Below are 19,359 nucleotides of genomic sequence, written 5' to 3'. Positions count from 1 at the left end.
ATGTGAGTAGAAATTTGTTTGAGATGCTGATTTCAGTCCTTTTGGGTACATACCCAGAAGTGGAATTTCTGGATCATATGGTAGTTCTATTTTTAGCTTTTGAGGAACTACCACAGTGGCTGCATCGTGTCATGCTTCTCCCAATGGTGTACAAGAGATCCAATTTCTCCGTATCCTTGTTGACATTTGTTATTTTCTCTTTTTTCATGGTAATCATCCTAATGGGTGTAAGGTGGTATCTCACTGTAGGTTTTGATTTGCATTTCCCTAATTATTAGCAATGTTGAACATCTCCTCATGTGCTTATTGGCCATTTGTATGTAATCTTTAGAGGGATATCTACTCACGATCGGTGCCCACTTTTGATTTGGGTTGTTGTTGTTGTTGAGTCTTTTTTTTTTTAATTTTTTTTAACGTTCATTCATTTTTTTGAGAGACAGAGACACAGCGTGAATGGGGGAGGGGCAGAGAGAAGGAGACACAGACTGTGAAGCAGGCTCCAGGCTCTGAGCTGTCAGCACAGAGCCCAAGGCAGGGCTTGAACCCACGAACCGCGAGATCATGACCTGAACCGAAGTCGGACGCTTAACCGACTGAGCCATCCAGGCGCCCCTATTGTTGTTGAGTCTTAAGAGTACTCTGTATATTCTATGTATTAATCCTTTATTAGATATATGATACACAAATATTTTCTCCTATTTTGCAGGTTTCCTGTTTACTCTGTTGATCCTTCTCTTTGAAGCACGGGTTTTTTTTTTTCCCCAGGGAACTTTTCAGTGACTACGTTTACAGATAAATTTGGTCTGGGTAGAAGGATGAGATTGAGGATCTTTCTGAAAAAAGCATATTGAACCAGAGTCACTAGATTATGCTCTCTGTGGTCCTAAATTTTAAAATCAGCTGAATTTCCTCTCTTCTTATTCTCCCCACACTCAGTCAGTGGCTTCTGTGGGGCACAGACCCAAGTAAACGTCTCGTACAGATAGTAATGTGACTTGAGGTACTGAGGAGATGCTGAAGTCTTTCATAAGGAAGGGTTAGCTTTCTACTTGCAAACCTTGGGCTGCCTGTAGATGGTGCTAGAGCACCACATGTGCTGCCTCCCCAGAGGAGGGCTCCCAGCTGACAAGCTAAGGATGCTTTTCAAAAGAACATGTGGATTTACTGAAAGAACTTAAAAATAGACTTCCCTCAAATGTCTTGGGAGGGTCAGAGCAGAGATGAAGAACAAGAATCTTTCTACAAAAGGAGGAAGCTGCTAGCCGATGACTTCCAAGGCCAGTGGGGACTCAGACCTCTCAATGCTCCTGACTTGAGCTCCCCTATGTAAAATGGCCTGCCTCTCTGACTCCAGAATTCAGGGAGGGCTTTATATTCGGAGGGTTAACAATCCAACTCCATGTGGAAACCTGCTTTAAGAAAATTAAAAGGAACTGGATTGCTTTTTCCATGGACATTTCCAACTTTGTTAAATACTGATCATGCTTCTTCGGTGGGATCAGCACCTTTGCCTGTTACAGAGGTGGGATTTGCTTTTATGCTTAACTTCAAATACATCCCTAAAATTATAAAAGCCACTTGGACAACTGTCCTTCCATTTTCATTGTTTTATTTTTTTGGGAAAGATCTTACTTTTTAAGTAATCTGTACACCCAACATGGGGCTCAAACTCATGACCCCAAGATCAAGACTCACATGTTCTCAAACTGAGCCAGCCAGGCACCCCTATCCTTCCATTTTTAAACTCAGTGCCAATGACTTAATATAGGTGTTTTTCATCTGTCACCCAGATGGAAAAGACTTCCATGTGGCCTCTCTGCTTTTACCCTTGGGTCCTCTAATTCACTCTCTGATAGGGCTCTTTCTAGAATCTGCATCTGGCTAGGTCCTACCGCTGCCTGAAGTTCAGTATCCCCAGTCTGCCCATAGGATGAGGTTTCCATCACGGCCTCAAAGCTCCTTATGAGATGACCCCCTCCACATCCCCCTCTCGCCTATTGTACTTCCTGCCACTCTCCATCTCACACTTTGTATTTCAGAATTCTACGTTGTTTATGGTTATCTAAATATAGCAAGCTGTTCTCACCTTTATAACTTTGCACATGCTATTCCCTCTACTGAGAATGTCCTTTCCTGTCTTGGTCTGTGAGACCATTTCTTTCAAGGATTAAAGACAGTGTAGACTTTGTCTCCTCTCAAAAGCTTTCTCTCACCCCTACAGGGTCACATTCCTTTCTTCCTTGGATTACTTTGTCACCTGGTAATACTTCTATTGTAGAACCTCTCCTTTCGTTCTGAAATGATCTATGTGCATACAGAAGATTATGTCTTATTCCCCTCTAAACCCTGGCCACAGGCAAATTAGCATAATGTGCTGTCTATAGCAAGAGCTCAGTAAAGTAGTATTTTGTGAATTGGGGTTAAAATACTGACCAAGGTCATGTTGTAGTCCCCAATGCCAAGAGATGCAAAGGGTGGAAGGACAGACAGATGCTACTGTGTCCTTTAATGGAAGATGTAAGAGATCCCCCATTTTAGAACAAAAGACCAGACTTGCAGCTAATGACATAGGGAAAAGATTAGTGGTCTGAGAGTTCAGAAGTCTGTATTTGACCCACTGGTCTGGCCCTACCTTGCTCTGTGACTTTAGGTAACAAAGTAACTTCACCTCTTTGGGACTCAGTTGTGTCAACTATTAAATGAAAGAACTAGATTAGAAGTGCCCAAGGTTTATTCTAGCTCTCCAGTTACTTATCCTTGTATGGCCTCATTCCTCAGTATTGTGCATATAAAAAATACAGACTTACCTTTTATCCTCAAGTCTGGGAAACACGACTTTCCCAACTTTGCTCATTCTAGACATTGCCTCCTGTCAAATGGAAAAAAAAGAGCTGAGTTGGCAAGCTAAAATCAAAGTGATTTGTCATGTGCAAGAACATTCTAATTAGATACCACTCCCCCTTAGGATATTCAGTTGGTCCATTTTTTTTTTTCAACTTCTCTTTGGTGGTGAGAATAAAACCCAATGAACATTAAAAGTTAAATCTATGACCAAACAGACTGGGCTTAATAAATGACTGAGTACTGAAGGCTTCTGGGCATAACCAACCCCAAAAGGCAAAGCACCTTTAAGACCACCTGCAGAGAGCAGGAAATTATTTTCCCTTCTCATTACCTGGAGAGGAGGGCTTAAGAAGGCAATATAATTAGCAACTAAGTACATTGTTTACTTAAACTCAAGATAACAATAACTGAATGGAACCCACTTTGCACCTGCTCTTCAGGATAACATGTTTAAGACTTCTTCAGTTCAGGGACGCCTGGGTGGCTCAGTAGGTTAACCGTCTGACTCTTGATTTTAGGTCAGGTCATGCTCTCATGGTTCATGGGTTCGAACCCCATGTTGGGCTCCACACTGGCAGTATGAAGTCTGCTTGGGATTCTCTCTCTCTGCCCCTCCCCTGCTCTCTCTTTCTCTCTCTCTCAAAATAAATAAATGACTAAAACAAAAACAAACAAAAAAAAGACCTCTTCAGTTCATTGTCAGCTCTTTTTTCCAGCACTCTTTAACACTGTGAGCACAGATGTGAGGCCTGTGGGCTGAGTCTAATTTACCTGAACTCTGGAATATGACTTCAGGACATTCTTGTCTTTACAATGGGGCAACTGGGCAGACGGTGAATTGCAGTGGGTAGGTGGACGTGGCTGATATGTGCAGCATCAAGATCAACCACGGCTTGTGTGGGCTCCATTATAGGAATGAGAGGGTTAGGTTTCCTTGGGCAGTCTCCCAACGCTGGTAAGGTGATGGAAAAGTTAGGGGGAATGGAATGAACCCAAACTCTGGAGTCCAGCAGACTCGACCAGGGAGACGGCAGGCAATGGCATGACACATCTCCTCAAATAGGCCTGCCTTAGGAACAGTTATGGAACTCTTATTGTTGAGGATATAGTGATTCTGGGGTAACGTACGTACAACTTCTTATTCCACATATCTATTAATTACTCACTATGTACCAGGCATTGTGCTAGATTTGCACGTGACATACCCTTTGTCCTGGGGAAACTTACATAGTAGCAGGGGAAGAAATAATTTATATATTATTTCTATGCATTTATTTACATTTATATAAATTATTGTATTATATATTTTATTTACCACTGATTCGTTTCTGGTATGCCATGTACTTACCGCTTTATGTACACATTATCTTCCCTCCCACTCCTTGCCCTAACCAGAATGCAAGCCACATGAGGCCAGGAGCTCTGTCTACTTACTGCTTACTCAGCACCTAGAATATTCATAAAATAAACCAAGCCTCTTCTATGTACCAAGCGCAGCATTCAACATGCACAGGAAACAGATATGAAGATCGCATGGGCCTTTTAATCAAGGAGCTCACCAGAGAATGGAAGAGACATTTACTGCGATCAAAATAGAGTATGATAAACACTTTGCTAGAAGTAGATAAACTTCTTCTCTGTAGTTATTTGAGGGTTAGGAAAGTTGATACTTTTTCATCTGTTAATCACTTACATATATGTCTTCTACCCTGGCTAGGATGCTCTACCAACTCTTCCCCAAGGATGACATGAACATTCTGAGAGTTATCTGGTTATCTAGATAAATCCTCAATGGATTTAAAAGGGCTGACTAGGAAATAAGAGATGCTGAGGTCAGCAAGCACAGTGATGACAAAAGAAAATGGCAGTCATAAGAAAGGGGGAGATTTTCTAAATTACGAAAAATTACTGAAAAGGAAACCATGATTAGAAGAACTTAAAAAGGACAATCTGGGGCCATTTTGTGGAGGGACAAACATTTAAACACATTTTAGTGAGATTGCTGCCATTCCACTCTACAAGGATATTTTAAGAGCTCCGCTCACTCCGTATTCTCCTTCATAGACTAAGTTCTGGTTCCTTTAAAGTAAGCCCCATATCTCGTGAAGATGGCCTCAGCAATCTCCATTGCCAACTCTCTTGTTCTGTCCTCATTTCTTCTTTCAGAGTAGTGCTCTGCAGTCCTTCCAGAGTGGATTCTGCCTCCTCTTGCTCTTTGGAATCCTGAAAATGCCCTCAGGAAATAGTCCTCTTGGTTGACCTCAAGCCTTGGACTTGAGAGGACATTCCAGAACTGCCTTCATGGGTGGGACCCAGGAAATTTATATTATAAAGGGTGCTCCATAAATGTCCTTTCCTTTCCCAGGGAAACAGTTGTGTGGACAAATGGTACACACCAGGACTTTCTTCCCTTCTTCATATTACCTTCGCCTGTTTTTAAAATAAATTAGTGAGGGGGGCGCCTGGGTGACTCAGTTGGTTGAGCATCCGGCTCCTGATTTCAGCTTAGGTCACAGTTTGTGAGATCAAGCCCTGCGTGGGCTCTGGGCCGACAGTGCAGAACTTGTTTGGGATTCTCTCTCTCCCTCTCTCTCTGCCCCTCTCCTGCTTGCGCACATGCACTCTATCTCTCTCTCTTAAAACAAATAAACTTCAAAAATAAAATAAAATTAATTAATTATTGAGAAACAAACACCAGCACTAGAGATTTTAAAGGTTTAAAAAGAGGGGTTTCTTTAAAAAGTATAGATTTCAACATTAAACTTAGCTCAGGTATTGACTCCACTGAGGAGGTTTTTTTCTGACTCATCCCTGTGGCCTACCTCCCACCTAGACTGAATTATTTGCTCCCACAGCAACTTGTGCTACCATCTATCATAGCACTTATGACATGGCACCACAATTTTTTGTTAGCACACCAGCCTCCCTGACTAGACTCTGAGCTCCTTAAGACAGGAACTGTTATAATTATTCCCACCGCCAGACTCAGCATCTGGTGTATCGTGCACTCAGGGAATGTCTATGGGATGAATGAACTTAAGGGTCATACACGTGACAGAATGCTCAAATGGAAGTTTTGGCTGAGATCTAAAGTTGACAGATATAAGATACCAAAGTGAGCTGGAAACAGACCACCCTGAAGAATTGGTGGGAAAAAGAAAAAGAAAATAAAAGGTGGTTGAGGACCCATTAATCAACTCTTAGAACTTTCATCCACATGGAAGGGCAGAAAGAGAGATTTTTTAGGACTGAATCGTTGGATTATTGTGTATGAGGCCTACTTCCAGGGGAGGGGTGAGAGGAGTCCCCCCTTCAGAAGTCAAGAGAGCAGGGCTTCAATGAGAACAACAGGGAACCTGATATGTGTCCCTGAGGTTGTGGGACACAGGGGACTGAGTGAGATGCCCGTCTGGAAGAGGAGGGCTGGCGGGCAGCATCAGTGTAGAAGTGAAGGAGCCAGCACTGGAATCAGCCAGCACTTCCAGAGTCTGTCAGACTCCAAAAGGCATGGCTGGTTCCCATGAACCCTAGGTGGCCCACGTGTGAGAAAGCGGTCATGGATTGTTTCATATCCTGTCCAATGAGGCAGAGGGGGTCTGCATAAAGAAGCTTCAGATGACCCTACTGGATGTCGAAGGAATGAAGAGTAAACAGTCTATTTGAAGAGTACCATTAACAAGGACAAGATATTATACATGAGAAGTTTCCAAAAGTGGGGGATCTCCAAAAAATCTCTACGATGGGAGTGCCTGGGTGGCTCAGTCTATTAGGCGTCCAACTTAGGCTCAGGACATGATCTCACGGGTTGTGAGTTCAAGCCCCCAATCTGTGCTGACAGCACAGAGCCAGCTTTGGATCCTCTGTCCTCCCCTTTCTCTGCCCTTCCCCCACTCGAGCTCTCTCAAAAACAAACATTTAAAAAAATTGAAAAAAAAAATCTCTGATGGAGCCTAGCTACAAATACCTAGTAGGCTAAGGGAGCTGATCACATGAGAACTTTCTACACCCCTGACTCCTCTTCCCTTCCACCCTCTAACTAGAAACAAGAGGAAAAACAAATATGCGGGAGAGGGAATGAGGAAGAGAGAACACTGATCACAGTTATGTCCTGTCATGTGCAGCAGACCCTTGCTGGGGAGTGGGGAGATGTCTTATCTTGGGATAAAAACTCATGTAATGATTATTATATATTCCTTGATATTCTAATTTCTGAATCTGGGCTAGTCTCACAACTTAAGGAGACCATAAAACTTGTATTACCCAAGGCTGGCTGTGTACTTATCTAAGAAAGCAACGGAACTACCAGGGCAGAGAAAAAACTAGCCCCACTGCACAAGTGTTAGGGGGCAGTGGGAGTGAAAAAGATCGTCGTTTCTCATTTCTGTCTCAAGAATCACGTTTGTCCTAAACACGAGTTAGATACGCACAATAAACAGTGGGTGAAAATATATTAGAACATTAACAGGTTCATGAGCATGGGTGGTAATTTTTTTTCTCTTTTCTAATTTTTCTACAGTGACATCTGTGGATTTGATCATTTAAGGATAAAAAAATACTGCATTCTAAAAAAAAAAAAAAAGTTATGCTTACACAGGCACTCAAAACGACTCGTGCTCCTCTCCCCTGTCTCCTGGGAGGCAGGCCTCATTACGGGTATTGGACCCAATATGGAGAATGCCCAGAGAATCACTGCTGTCATCAGAAACAGCACTGCTGGCTTTTCTAATTTCTCCAAATAACTAACATTAAGCCAAAACCTCAAGAACCCACTGGCTGCAGTAGATCTGGAAATTACCACAGCACAACAATATGAATTTATTATGGGAATGCTGACACGTGCTAAATATAGTCACCCCCCCCCCCACAATATATTTCTGTTCAAAAGGGTTTGTTTGAAGTTGGCCTCAAAATTCATACTTCTTGTCGGCAGGCAGGAGCTGGACAATCTTAATTTGCAGCACGCTACCCTCTTTGTTTGAGAGTCTAGACAGCACAATGAATGCAGTGACTTTTCTCTTTCCTTTTTGCCCACACAATGAAAGCCTTTTAAAAACAAAATATTTTGTAAAAGCACATTTTAATCACTTCTTTTCTTTCTCTCTATAAGGCAGCGCTATAAATAAACCATGAAAGTTCACATTGGATCGTCACTTCTGAAAGCAAGTGGAGGCTTTCTGTAGGAAAAAATGGGGGCCCTGTACCATGGTCATGAAAGACCGCATTCATGGGGTTTGACCCTTCCCTGCCGTGTCAAGGCCGAGATACCAGTCCACACACACTGCTCACCACTTCTCCGGCTGCAGCACTGGCAATCACCAGGCCTGTGTGGGCACAGGACACACCCAGTTCTCATGTGTTATGGCCTGGCTTGGGAGCTAGCAAAGGGCTTTAGGCTACCCTGGGGTGAGTTATCCAGGGAAATTAGGCTGGAAAGAATGGGGCTTTTCAGCACTCACGAAGATGGGCATTCAGTGAGTGGCAGACACACTGATATCAGCCATCGGAGGAATGCAGGAACTGGTACCTTCTCCCCTAGCCAGGGGAGGGAAAACAATGGCTTTAAGAATTTGGGAAGGCTGTCAGATAATCCAGGCCTAGGTACCAAAGGGCACTGCAAGCCTGGCAGTGTCCAGAGTCACGGTCCACAGGGAAGAATAATCAGGATCTAGCCTGGTGAGGGTTCTACTGCATACTCCCCAAAGGCGAGAACCGCGGCACTGCGGGGGTCAAGCCTAGCACGGTCCTAGTACTCACAGGGGCTTGGTTAATGTTTGCAGAGTCGCTGAATGAAAGGGTGAGGGCTTGCATCACAGGGGCAATGTCAAATCAGGTAAGCCAGTGTTTCTAAAATGGTACACCTGCACTCCAAGGAGTGCCCAAAATGATTCATCAGGATTCCAGGAGAACACATTAGAAGTGCCCTTTATACGATTTCTGGTCTAAAGAAATGAGTGGAGCTTTACCAGCATTTAACATGCAGATTGTCAGCAGGGTGGTGAGTTGGTCCACACATCGGAGAGACACGAATCATGTAAGATGTGTGAGGTTTCTTAAAAGAAATATGGGATGGGGCGCCTGGGTGGCGCAGTTGGTTAAGCGTCCGACTTCAGCCAGGTCACGATCTCGCGGTCCGTGAGTTCGAGCCCCACGTCGGGCTCTGGGCTGATGGCTCAGAGCCTGGAGCCTGTTTCTGATTCTGTATCTCCCTCTCTCTCTGCCCCTCCCCCGTTCATGCTCTGTCTCTCTCTGTCCCAAAAATAAATAAAAAAAACGTTGAAAAAAAAAAAAAAAGAAATATGGGATCTCTACAACACCTAGGGGATGACAGCAGGGTGCTGGCCCGGGGTTCCCAGCATCCAAGGACTTGCTCCGTGTCGTCATTTACATGTTCCAGGTTAGTGGCTTTACACGTATTGCCTGGTTTTATTTACACCAACCTTTGCAAAATGGGCAGGTGGCTGAAAAACATTCAGTCAATGAATTAAAGGTAATGGTGAGAATTCAGATCTAAGGGAATAAGAAAATGGTGATACTTTTATTTGGTAGTAGCCTCTTCATGTTAGAATCTAAGAGCAATGAAGACCTGGTCAGGTAAGACAAGACTTGGGAGGAAATCAAAATTATCTAGATATAGATATGCAGGCACATATAAAATCATCCAGAAATCATCAAAACACTAAAAATCATTAGAAACTCACCTGGCCATAGATATAAAATATACCTTAAGGTATCACTGCATAGTGTTAGTATGAAAGTGTCATGATAGGCAAGTATTAAAAATATTTTATTTCATCTATATTTCATCTGCTTTACAGTATACATAATCTACAAGCATAGTAGAACACATCTATGCCTCTGCATCAGTAAATTTCCATGTGTTCAGAATCCAAGCTCAAATTTTTTTTTAACTGATCCAAAAAGTGTGGCACCCATTGATTTAGCAGACAACTCCCATTGCCTTATTACTGGTTCAAGCCAACATTTCCCAGGTGCTTACTCTATGCTGCCCACTGTGCTACTAGCTTTATGTAAGGGACGTTTTTAATCCTTAACACGACTTTATGACATAGATATTGTCATCTATGCCCACTTTATGCATCAAGGAAGTGAGCAAAGTGTAAGAAATCTGCCCAAGGTCATAAAGCCAATATGAAGCTGAGCCAGAATTCAAGCCCCCAGCTCTGACTCTGGACCTTGGCTTAGCCTCACACTCAGACTCAATGCTCCTGTCTTCCCTGTAATGCAAAAAGCCTGGCCCGCGAGTCCCCTAGGCTTGAGCTCAAATCCCATTTCTGCTGCTTATTAATTGTGTGAGCTCCCTGGCTGAAAATGAGTAAGTGTGTGTGTGTGTGTGTGTGTGTGTGTGTGTGTGTGTGTGTGTGTATACGCACGCATGATATGCCAATACAGTACACCATACCTTTTTCCAGAGATGCTGACACATAGCTCTCTGAAATACATGAATCTGCCTTCTTGACGAACTCTGAGTCATTTTACTGGAAAACAAGTTCACATGGTAATGTGTGGGCTGAGGCACATGACCCCTCCATAGAAAAACAGAAAGTATAGCAATGTGATTTTGTTCCTCCAGCAAACATGAAGAAATGGCTAGTTGTTCTTTTATTTATTTTGTTTTGTTTTTCTTTTTTCATACAGTCATCTTTTGACCTGCACCTGGTATTCTGTGTAACCTCCATGCATTGATGACAACAAAGTCAATTGAGAAGCAAGGAGGGATGAGAGAAAGGAAAGAGTGGGAGAAGACGTAACTATTAATCATGATGTGAAGACTTGCACTTCATTTATAATTTTAAGTTCTACCTATCTATATGTCAATAAATCCACCTACCTATCTACTCACCACATGGGGTGGTGATTACTTGGGCATATATAGTTTCCAAAATTCATCAAACTGTGTGCTTAAGATCTGTGCATTTCACTTTACGTATACTATCTACCAAAGCAAAAATTGCAAAAGGTAAAAGAAACAACACTGTACATGTATATGTGTATTCTTGGAATATTTATATTTAATTTCCAATTATACAATGCCTACCAAAAAGAAATAAGCAAATGCAAATGCCCAGCTCTGAAATCTCGACTCCAAACAGACCTCAATTCAGCCTTCTGATCATAAAGGAGGGGGTGTTCTGCAGGAAATGGAGACACTCATGTAAAGATTTTGGGGTTTTTGACGTGGGCTTGGGATTGCATCTGGGCTCTGCCAACTCACTAGACGTTTGAACTAAGCCTCAGTTTTCCCATTTGTAAAGTGGGAATAACAATACCTCCTTGCAGCACGGCTGAAAATTCCAGCACCCCACTCTCTGGCCACCATATCCTAACTAGTCTCCTGACTTCCACTTTGGTGCCCTAAAAGCAGCAGGATTTGTATACTGATTTACAGTATACAGAGTGATTTATCAGAGAGGGAAGTGATTTATCAGAGAGGGAAAAGGTAGTGCAGGGATTAAAATGATCGACTGACGATAGCAGACTGCCAGAGTTTGAAGTTGGGCTTTACTACTGACTGGCTAGATTGTCCCAGACAAATGATTTAACTTCTGTACGTCTGTTTCCTCTTCTGACAACGGGGATGGGAATAATATGCCTCTCATCGGACTGCTGTGAGGATCACATGAGGTATTTCAGGCAAAGCACTTAGAATACTACCAGCACACAGGGAATAAATGCTCCACGAATTTTACATATTTATTATCTTACTTGCATGCAAACTCCATGTGGCCGGGGATTTTTATCTGATTCATTTACTGTACTAAGAACTGTGCCTGGCCAGAATAGGTAATCCATAAGTGTTTGCTGAATGAATCAATGAATGAGGTAAGTTAGATTTTGTCTCCTGGGGCTGTTGTCACACACAGTATTTCTGACACCAAGTATGTAGGTTTTTTTCTTCACACCAATCAATTTTCTACCTCTCTGGGCACCGACTGGGTGTCTTAGAATTCAATTTGATTCTGACACTACAGGGGATAGCGTTAGACTCTAGAGGTTTAAGGGCTTAGTCCCCCACGACTACCTCCGACTCTGGATGCCAGTCACAGGACTCTCCTGTACTTCTGATAGACTATAAACTGGAGGTTCCCATGACCAGCTATCCCCCTCTCGGATGGATAATTTGCTAGAATGGCTTACAGAAAACCGTTCACTACTATTACTGGTTTATGATAAAGGATGTGATTCTGGAACAGCCAAATACAAGAGATACATAGGCAAGGTTTGAGGGATGGGGGGGGGTGTGGAACTCCCATGCCCTTTGGGGTGTGCCACTCAAACCTCACCAAACCCTGTTATTGAGGGGCTTTTATGGAGGTTTCATTACATAGGCTTGATTGATAAAATCACTGGCCACTGACTCAATCAGCCCATGCAGAAGCTGTCTGTGGCCCCTGGCCACCAGCCGCCAGTCATCTCATCAGTATACAAAAGAGAACTCTTTTCATGCCAGAGATTCCAAGGATCTTAGGAGCCATGTGCCAGGAATCGCGGACAAAGACCAAATCTTTAATTTTTCCTCTATTACAGTCACTCTCACTACTAACGACTGCAATGGACCCCCACTGCTTTTTGAATAAAATTCAAATTCTGCAGAATGGCCCAGAACTTGGAGATCATGCTTGTGCTGTTGCTTCCAACCTTATTTCCTGTCCTCACTCACTGTGCTGATCATGCTGGAAACCACCAGCATCTTCGCTATTGATTGAACATGTCAAACTGGGTCCTGCCTGCTCTTACTCTCCCAAGAATGTCCTTCTCTTGGATCTCTGACTGTCTGGATCTTTCATATGATTTAGGTCCTCTTCAAATTTTTTTTTAACGTTTATTTTTCAGAGAGAGAGAGAGAGAGAGAGAGAGAGAGAGAGAGAGAGAGAAAGCAGGCAAGGGGTACAGAGGGAGACACAGAATCCGAAGCAGGCTCCAGTCTCCAGCTGTCAGCACAGAGCCGACGTGGGGCTCAAACCCACAAAGTGGGGCTCAAACCCACAAACCGTGAGATCATGACCTGAGCCGAAGTCGGACACTTAACCCACTAAGCCACCCAGGTCCCCCTAGGTCCTCTTCAAATATAATCTTAAAGAAGCCAGACTTGGCCACTTGGCTGAAATACCCACTTCTCCCAAACATCTTCTATCAGATCATCTCATTTGCTTGTCTTTAAAACCCTTCGTAGCACTTAGCATGACCTGAAATTATTACTGTTAATTTATCTGCATCCTCATTTACTGTCTACCTCTTCCTCTGTGGCCCTCACCTCTACTCCTCCTTCCTGAATTTAAGCTCCATAAAAGCAGGGTCCTTGGCTCTCTTATTCATTGATGTATTCCTAGCTTTTAGCAGGGCATTAGTTAAACGTTTGCTGAACATATACACTTATTGAATTCCTATTTTAGCAAGGCACTGTGTATATCTTGCCTCATTCGATGCTCACAAACATTCTGAAACAAAAGTCTTATTATCTGAATTTACAACAGAGGCTCATCGAGGTTAAGTGACTTGCCTAAGCTAATAAGTGGCTTAGGCAGGATTTAAAACTTGCTTTAACTCATGAATAATACCAGGCCTATTCCTTGAGGAGCTCACAGTCAGTCAATAGGCAGATCTTCAGGTGAGTTCATGACAATTTATCTTTCCCTGATGACTTTGGGGCTGTGTAAAACTCTAAAAGCTTGCTTTCTCCACTGTCAAAGACAAATTCAATTACGGTCATTCTATTGTGTTTACAAAGGCAGGAAAGTGGATTCATTGATGTATAGAAAGACTGTTCATATTAATTTTTGAAACAAACAAAATTACTGCCAGCTGTATGACCCTGAGTAAGCCCTTTCCCCTCCCTGGGACTCCCTTTCCTTATCAGTAAAATGAGGGGGTTGGATTAAATTATCTTTAAAGTCTCGCCAGGTCTGCAATCTGGTGGTTCGATACACATGTCTTTTTTTGATTAACTCTCAGCTGACAAGTAAAGCAGTTACTCCCCGTGGTACATTTTATTAGGGTTTTACTAGGCCCACCCTGAGAAGAAACATACCCACTGTGGTTCTCCAGCAAGGGGCAGCGTCATTCCAAATTCAGTCACAGCAAATATGGCCCAGGGGAGTGTTCCTACAACAGGAAAGACTACCTACCATTGTTGCAATCTTCTGAGGGTGGGTCCTAATATATGGCCTGGCTGCTAAGGGGTTGGGTCCAAACATGAATAGGGGAGCAAGTATTCATCCTATTTACCTGAGCTTGACTCGCCTCTTACGGGTTTTCCGAAAGCAAAAATATCAAGCTTCTTACTAAAAGCATCAGACATTGCAGACTTCAAAACTGCAACCCATTACCCATCTAAGAATCTATTATTGGCTGGGGAAAAGGAGTCCTGCCACTTCTGGCTGAGAGCTCTGCAGTGGGCTGGAACTGACATGACAATATCTATAACTCAACAACAACAACAATAACAACAACAACAACAACAGTAGTAGTAGTAGCTAACATTTATTGAGTACTAACTATGGTCCAGCAATGTATTAAACACTTTACCTGCTTCATATCTCCGCTAGAAATATGAGGAAAACGCACAGCTTTGGAACCTGTACTCTTAACCACTCACTGCAGAACAAAGGCTTCAGTGATACAGAGACCATAATTCAAATCCTAGCTCTGCCATTTAGCACTCTGACTCTCAAGATCCTCATTCGGAAAATGGGAGTTTTAATACTTATTTTATAGGTTTGTTTTGTGGATGAAATACTTACGCGTACACAGCTATTATTATTATTACTACCACTATTTGCCCATCAGCTGGAACAAACCTTACTCTTCCAGAAGCTTTATTTAAAAATGCCAAGAGGTAACAAGCACATACTTGGGTGCGTGTTTCCGGTTGGTAGACTGGGTGGGCTCGGGGACTGTTGGGAGTCAAAACATGGCTCTGCATAATCCTTTCCAGAAAATTATTCCTCCATCTACAAGCAAAAAGCTCTGCTCCTCTGAGATTTATACCACCTGATGACAGACATACAATCGTACCTACCTCCTGTGCAGCTCACTGCTGTGACTGCTGGCCTCTTGCCTGCATCCCTATGTTAAATGAAGCTAAGACCTTGATCACCTAGTGTCCCCATTTACCTGGAAATCTGCCACTATCCTGGAACACTGAAGCATCTATTTACAAGACCTATCCAATGCTTGAACATTATGGTTTCAAAATGCTCCCAACTCCAGGATGGTTCATCTTTGCTTTACTCCAGCACTCATCCCCACAGCCACACTCTGAAACGTATCATCTACTGGAACTGCTACACTTAGGTATATTCCAATGCCCTAACAGCCATTTTCTGGCTTCAACTGCACATCAGTCCAATTTTCTCACTGGTTTCATCCTTCCTACCAAATGTACTCCTTCACCTCATGGTAATTTCCTAATTCTCAACCCCTTCCTTTTCTTTCAATCCACAGACCCTTTCTGGGTCTAATTTCTTCAGTAGTGAGGGTAGAATCTACCATCTATTATATCAAACATGTTGATGAACAGAAATCGCCACAAATACTCTCTTAGTTGCAAAATTCAATTGGTACCTCTAATTCACAAAAATCATTTGGCCAGGATATGCTCTGTTCATGGCTGTAAGAAAGAAATCTTGTTTAGGACAGAACAGGCCAATGGGAGATTGCGATTCGAGAAAGTGCAATATCCTTAAAGTTCTCAGGGTCTAAACATCTTAGAAATTTACACTGCCTGCTGCAAAGTTAATTCCATACAGAAAAGATTTTTCTGGTGAACAGATCAGGAACCACAATTAGTAGCAAAGGATCAAAACATGGTGCTATGAATATAGTGCACAATGATTGAGCTGTAAAGAATGTTGACTCAATTTCTCTGTGTTTAGGCTGGTAAATATCCAAATTATCTAAGACACAGGGTATCTATCCACACATCCATTCCTCCATACTCTTTAAAGCTCCCTGTGTTGGATATCCAACTTTCCTAGGCCAAAGTCATATTAAAGGTGGGTTCTGGATACCCTGGTTTAGCCTCTGGGGCTGGCCTTTGACCGTCTGCAGTACAGGAGTCCCTCTGGCAAAGACAGAAGTCATTTCAAACCAACTTCAGGAGGGAAAAGATAGGAGAGAGGATCTATCAAAAGCCAGGAGTTCAGGAGGCCAGGGTGGGGGGGCACCAAAAGACCAAAGTAAGAGACAGGCTGGAGGGAAACAGGGAGGCCAGTAAGGTAGGGAGGAAGCAGAAACCAGAAAGAGAGTGCAAGGTGTGGAATGCAAGTCCTGGATAAATTGTGGTATCCTTTTAATTTGGTCTATAAGCTTTTCTTTGTTCCCAATGCCCTAAGGTTTCCCACTATTTTAGCACCTATCACACAGCAGGATACACATCTGTTTACTTATACGTCTCCCCAACTGGACTATAAGATCTAAGAGGACAGAGGCCATCAATTTTTATCAGTACTCCTAATAACTGATATAAAGTAACTCTTCAGTAAATGCATGTTGAGAGAATGAAAAAATGAATGAGTACATGGATTAATGAAACAATGAATGAATCAGGAGGAATCTATACAGCAACTTTGGGATCTCCCTCAGTTGAACTGCCAGTTCAGCATATTCTTCATTGTCAGATGTCACAATTAAGGTTATGGTTATGGGCTCTGAACCAACTAGATTGGAACCTTGGCTCTTCTAACTGAATGGCCAATTTATGAACCTCTTTGTGCCTCAGTTGACCCATCAGCAAAGTAGAAATAATAGAAATAATTACCCATAGAGTTACTGAGATAAAGAAGAAAATGCATGCAAAGCATTTAAATTAGTACTTGGCACAAAGTAATAGCTTAAAAATTGGGGTTATTTTTATTCTTTAAAAAAAAACTTTTTAATGTTTATTTATTTCTGAGACAGAGACAGAGCATGAGTGGGGGAGGGGCAGAAAGAGAGGGAGATACACAATCGGAAGCAGGCTCCAGGCTCCGAGCTGTCAGCACAGAGCCCGACGCGGGTCTCGAACTCACAAACCGTGAGATCATGACCTGAGCTGAAGTTGGACGCTCAACCGACTGAGCCACCCAGGTGCCCCTAGGGGTATTTTTATTCTTATAATTATTATATCCATCTCCACCCCCACACTTCATAAGACGCTGCAATATTTTCTTGCGTGCTACTATTTAAAGACAGCACTTCCTAATCTTCTGCTACATGTGATATGCTGCCTGGGCCAGAGAGTGATAAAGAGTATGGAACGAAGAAACCATCCAACACTGAACACCAGCTGATGCCTCTGGCTCATCAGTGGAAGGAAGATGAACAATGAGTAGAATAGGGGCTGTTGGGAATAAAAGTTCAGGAGCTTCTAGGTTTAGAAACATGGAGTTTATTTTTAGACTGGACTTCTAGGCCTTCTAGTTAAAACAAACATAGAAAACAACAACTATGTCAGCTGTGTTTATGAATATGAGCTTGCTGTGGCTTTCACAAGACATAGGGAATTCAGTCCACTTCTCTCTGGTTACCAAATTATAGACAGGCACATGATGTACTGGAAAGAGAAGTGATCCGGAAATCAGGAGGCTCTGGTCCTGCCTTAACCTTAGTCTAGCCTCTATAATTTTGAACAAGTTGTTTCCTTTCGTTAGATTCCAGTTTCATCTTCTACAAACTGGGAAGTCTGAGCCAGATAATATTAGCTTTACGGTTTAACAAATGGTTATTATGCGCCAGGCATTGTGCTAGGCCTGTGGATACTGTGGATACATCACTGAGCCAGACAGCACTGATCTCTGACCTCATGGAGCTTAAGAGTCTACGAGAGCAATACAGATGCTATAGGAGAGGGTCAGAGGTATATAAAGCTAGTCTGGGCGCTTAGGGAATGATCTATAAGTGCAAAAGGAATCGGCTCCATAAAGAATGTTGATAAAGAAGGATCTAAGCGGGATGGGATGCATATCTGAAGTTGAGCTATTATGGTGCATTCAAAGCACTGAGGGAAATCCAAGAGTAGATGGAATGACCAGAAAGAGTGACAAGAGATGGAGCTACAGCTGAAAGCAGGAGTCTGAATTTGGATGGCCTTGTAAATCTTTATGCTGACGTGAAGGGGAAGCCACTAGAGGGTTTTTAGCAAGAGTGATCCTACTCAAGTTTGTAAAAGATCACTATGGCTGATGGGTAGATTAGAGAATGGTAAAAGAGGAGGCAAGCAAACCATTCAGCAGGCCCCTGGAGCAGTCCAGGAGAGAGATGATGGTGGCCCAGACTAGGGTGGTGAGTGTGTAATTGCAGCCATGGGAAAGAATTCAAGAGACCTGAGATGCAGTTTAGAAAGTGACTGTGAGAGACTGAAGTGGAAAGGAAAGCAAAGGTGGGTTCACAAGGTCCTTGAGGTTCTGGCAGGAGAGATTAAGTAGACGTGGCGCCATTTACACATCGCGCCATGACTGAGCCAGTGCCGGTTTTGCAGGCAAGGGCGGAGATGATGAGTGCAAATCTGAACATATTTATATTCAGATGCCTGTGAGCGCTTTAAGTGGACATGTGATGTGGACAGCTGCAGAGCTGCTGACATGCAGATAGTAAATGGATTCTTAGAGCGGATGAGATGAACGGAATCCTGTAGAAGACCAACGTGTAGGGTTGGGAGGAGGAGAGAAGGGAGCTGGCAAGTGAATTTGGAAAGCAGTGTTCAGAGCAGCGGGAGGAAGATCACGAATGTATGTTGTCAGTGGAAGAGTGTTTCAATGCAAGGAGTGTCCCATGTTGCAAAATGCTGCTAAACATAAAGCAGGGTAATGACTGAAAAGCCCTTTGTGTTGAGCAATGGCCTAGGTTAGCATTAGTAGCCTAGGCTAGGACAATTTGGGCAGAATTGTGGACGTAAAGGGCTGATCATCCTTGGTTAAGGAGGCAGAGGGGAGTGGCAAGAAAATCAGGACGGTGAGGACAGCCATCTCTTACAACATTTTTGACTGTGAGAAGATAATAATCGGAGGGGCTGACAGGTAGAAGAAGGGATTTCATTAAGAGGAGAGCGTGTGCAGTAGCACTGTCGAAAAGAAATAATGGGAGTTAGGTGATTTTCAATTTTCTAGTAGCCACTTAAAACAAAGTGAAAAGACCAGTAATTTTATGACATTTTAATGAAGCTATTATACCCAAAATAACCATTTCACGAGTGATCGGCACAGTTATTCAACATTTATGTTCTTTTATTCATAGTAACTCTTTGAAGTCCTGTGCCTATTTTACACATTTCCAGTTGGACCAGACACATCTCAAGAGCTCTATAACCACATTCAACTCGTGGCTGCCGTACTGGACGGGACAAGTCTGGAGCATGTGTAAATGGTGCTGAGAAGGAGCTACCACATATACAGGAGTAAGAGAGGACAATGGATTGAGTGGGCTGTCAGAGGCAGTGGGGGATGGCGAAGCCTCTGATAACAGGCTCTTCCATTATAATATAAGGAGACAATATAAAATAAGGAGACAAAGTTTGAGTCG

General features: G+C 42.9%; 1 protein-coding gene across 17 annotated transcripts in view; it reads right to left on the bottom strand.

Annotated features, from left to right (window-relative positions):
- FGGY (FGGY carbohydrate kinase domain containing) overlaps positions 1-19,359 on the bottom strand; it is a 418,575-nt gene that overhangs the window by 2,883 nt on the left and 396,333 nt on the right. For all 17 annotated transcript variants that reach the window (XM_011284961.3, XM_045035922.1, XM_045035926.1 and 14 more), the window contains one exon: positions 2,808-2,869. In XM_011284961.3, coding sequence (XP_011283263.1) covers positions 2,808-2,869 — 62 coding nt within the window. The remainder of the gene's footprint in view (positions 1-2,807; positions 2,870-19,359) is intronic.

Source organism: Felis catus, chromosome C1 (genome assembly GCF_018350175.1).
Source record: "Felis catus isolate Fca126 chromosome C1, F.catus_Fca126_mat1.0, whole genome shotgun sequence".
Lineage (NCBI taxonomy): Eukaryota > Metazoa > Chordata > Mammalia > Carnivora > Felidae > Felis > Felis catus.
The sequence above is the reverse complement of the archived record's forward strand: the minus strand, read 5'-3'. Positions and strand labels throughout refer to the sequence as shown.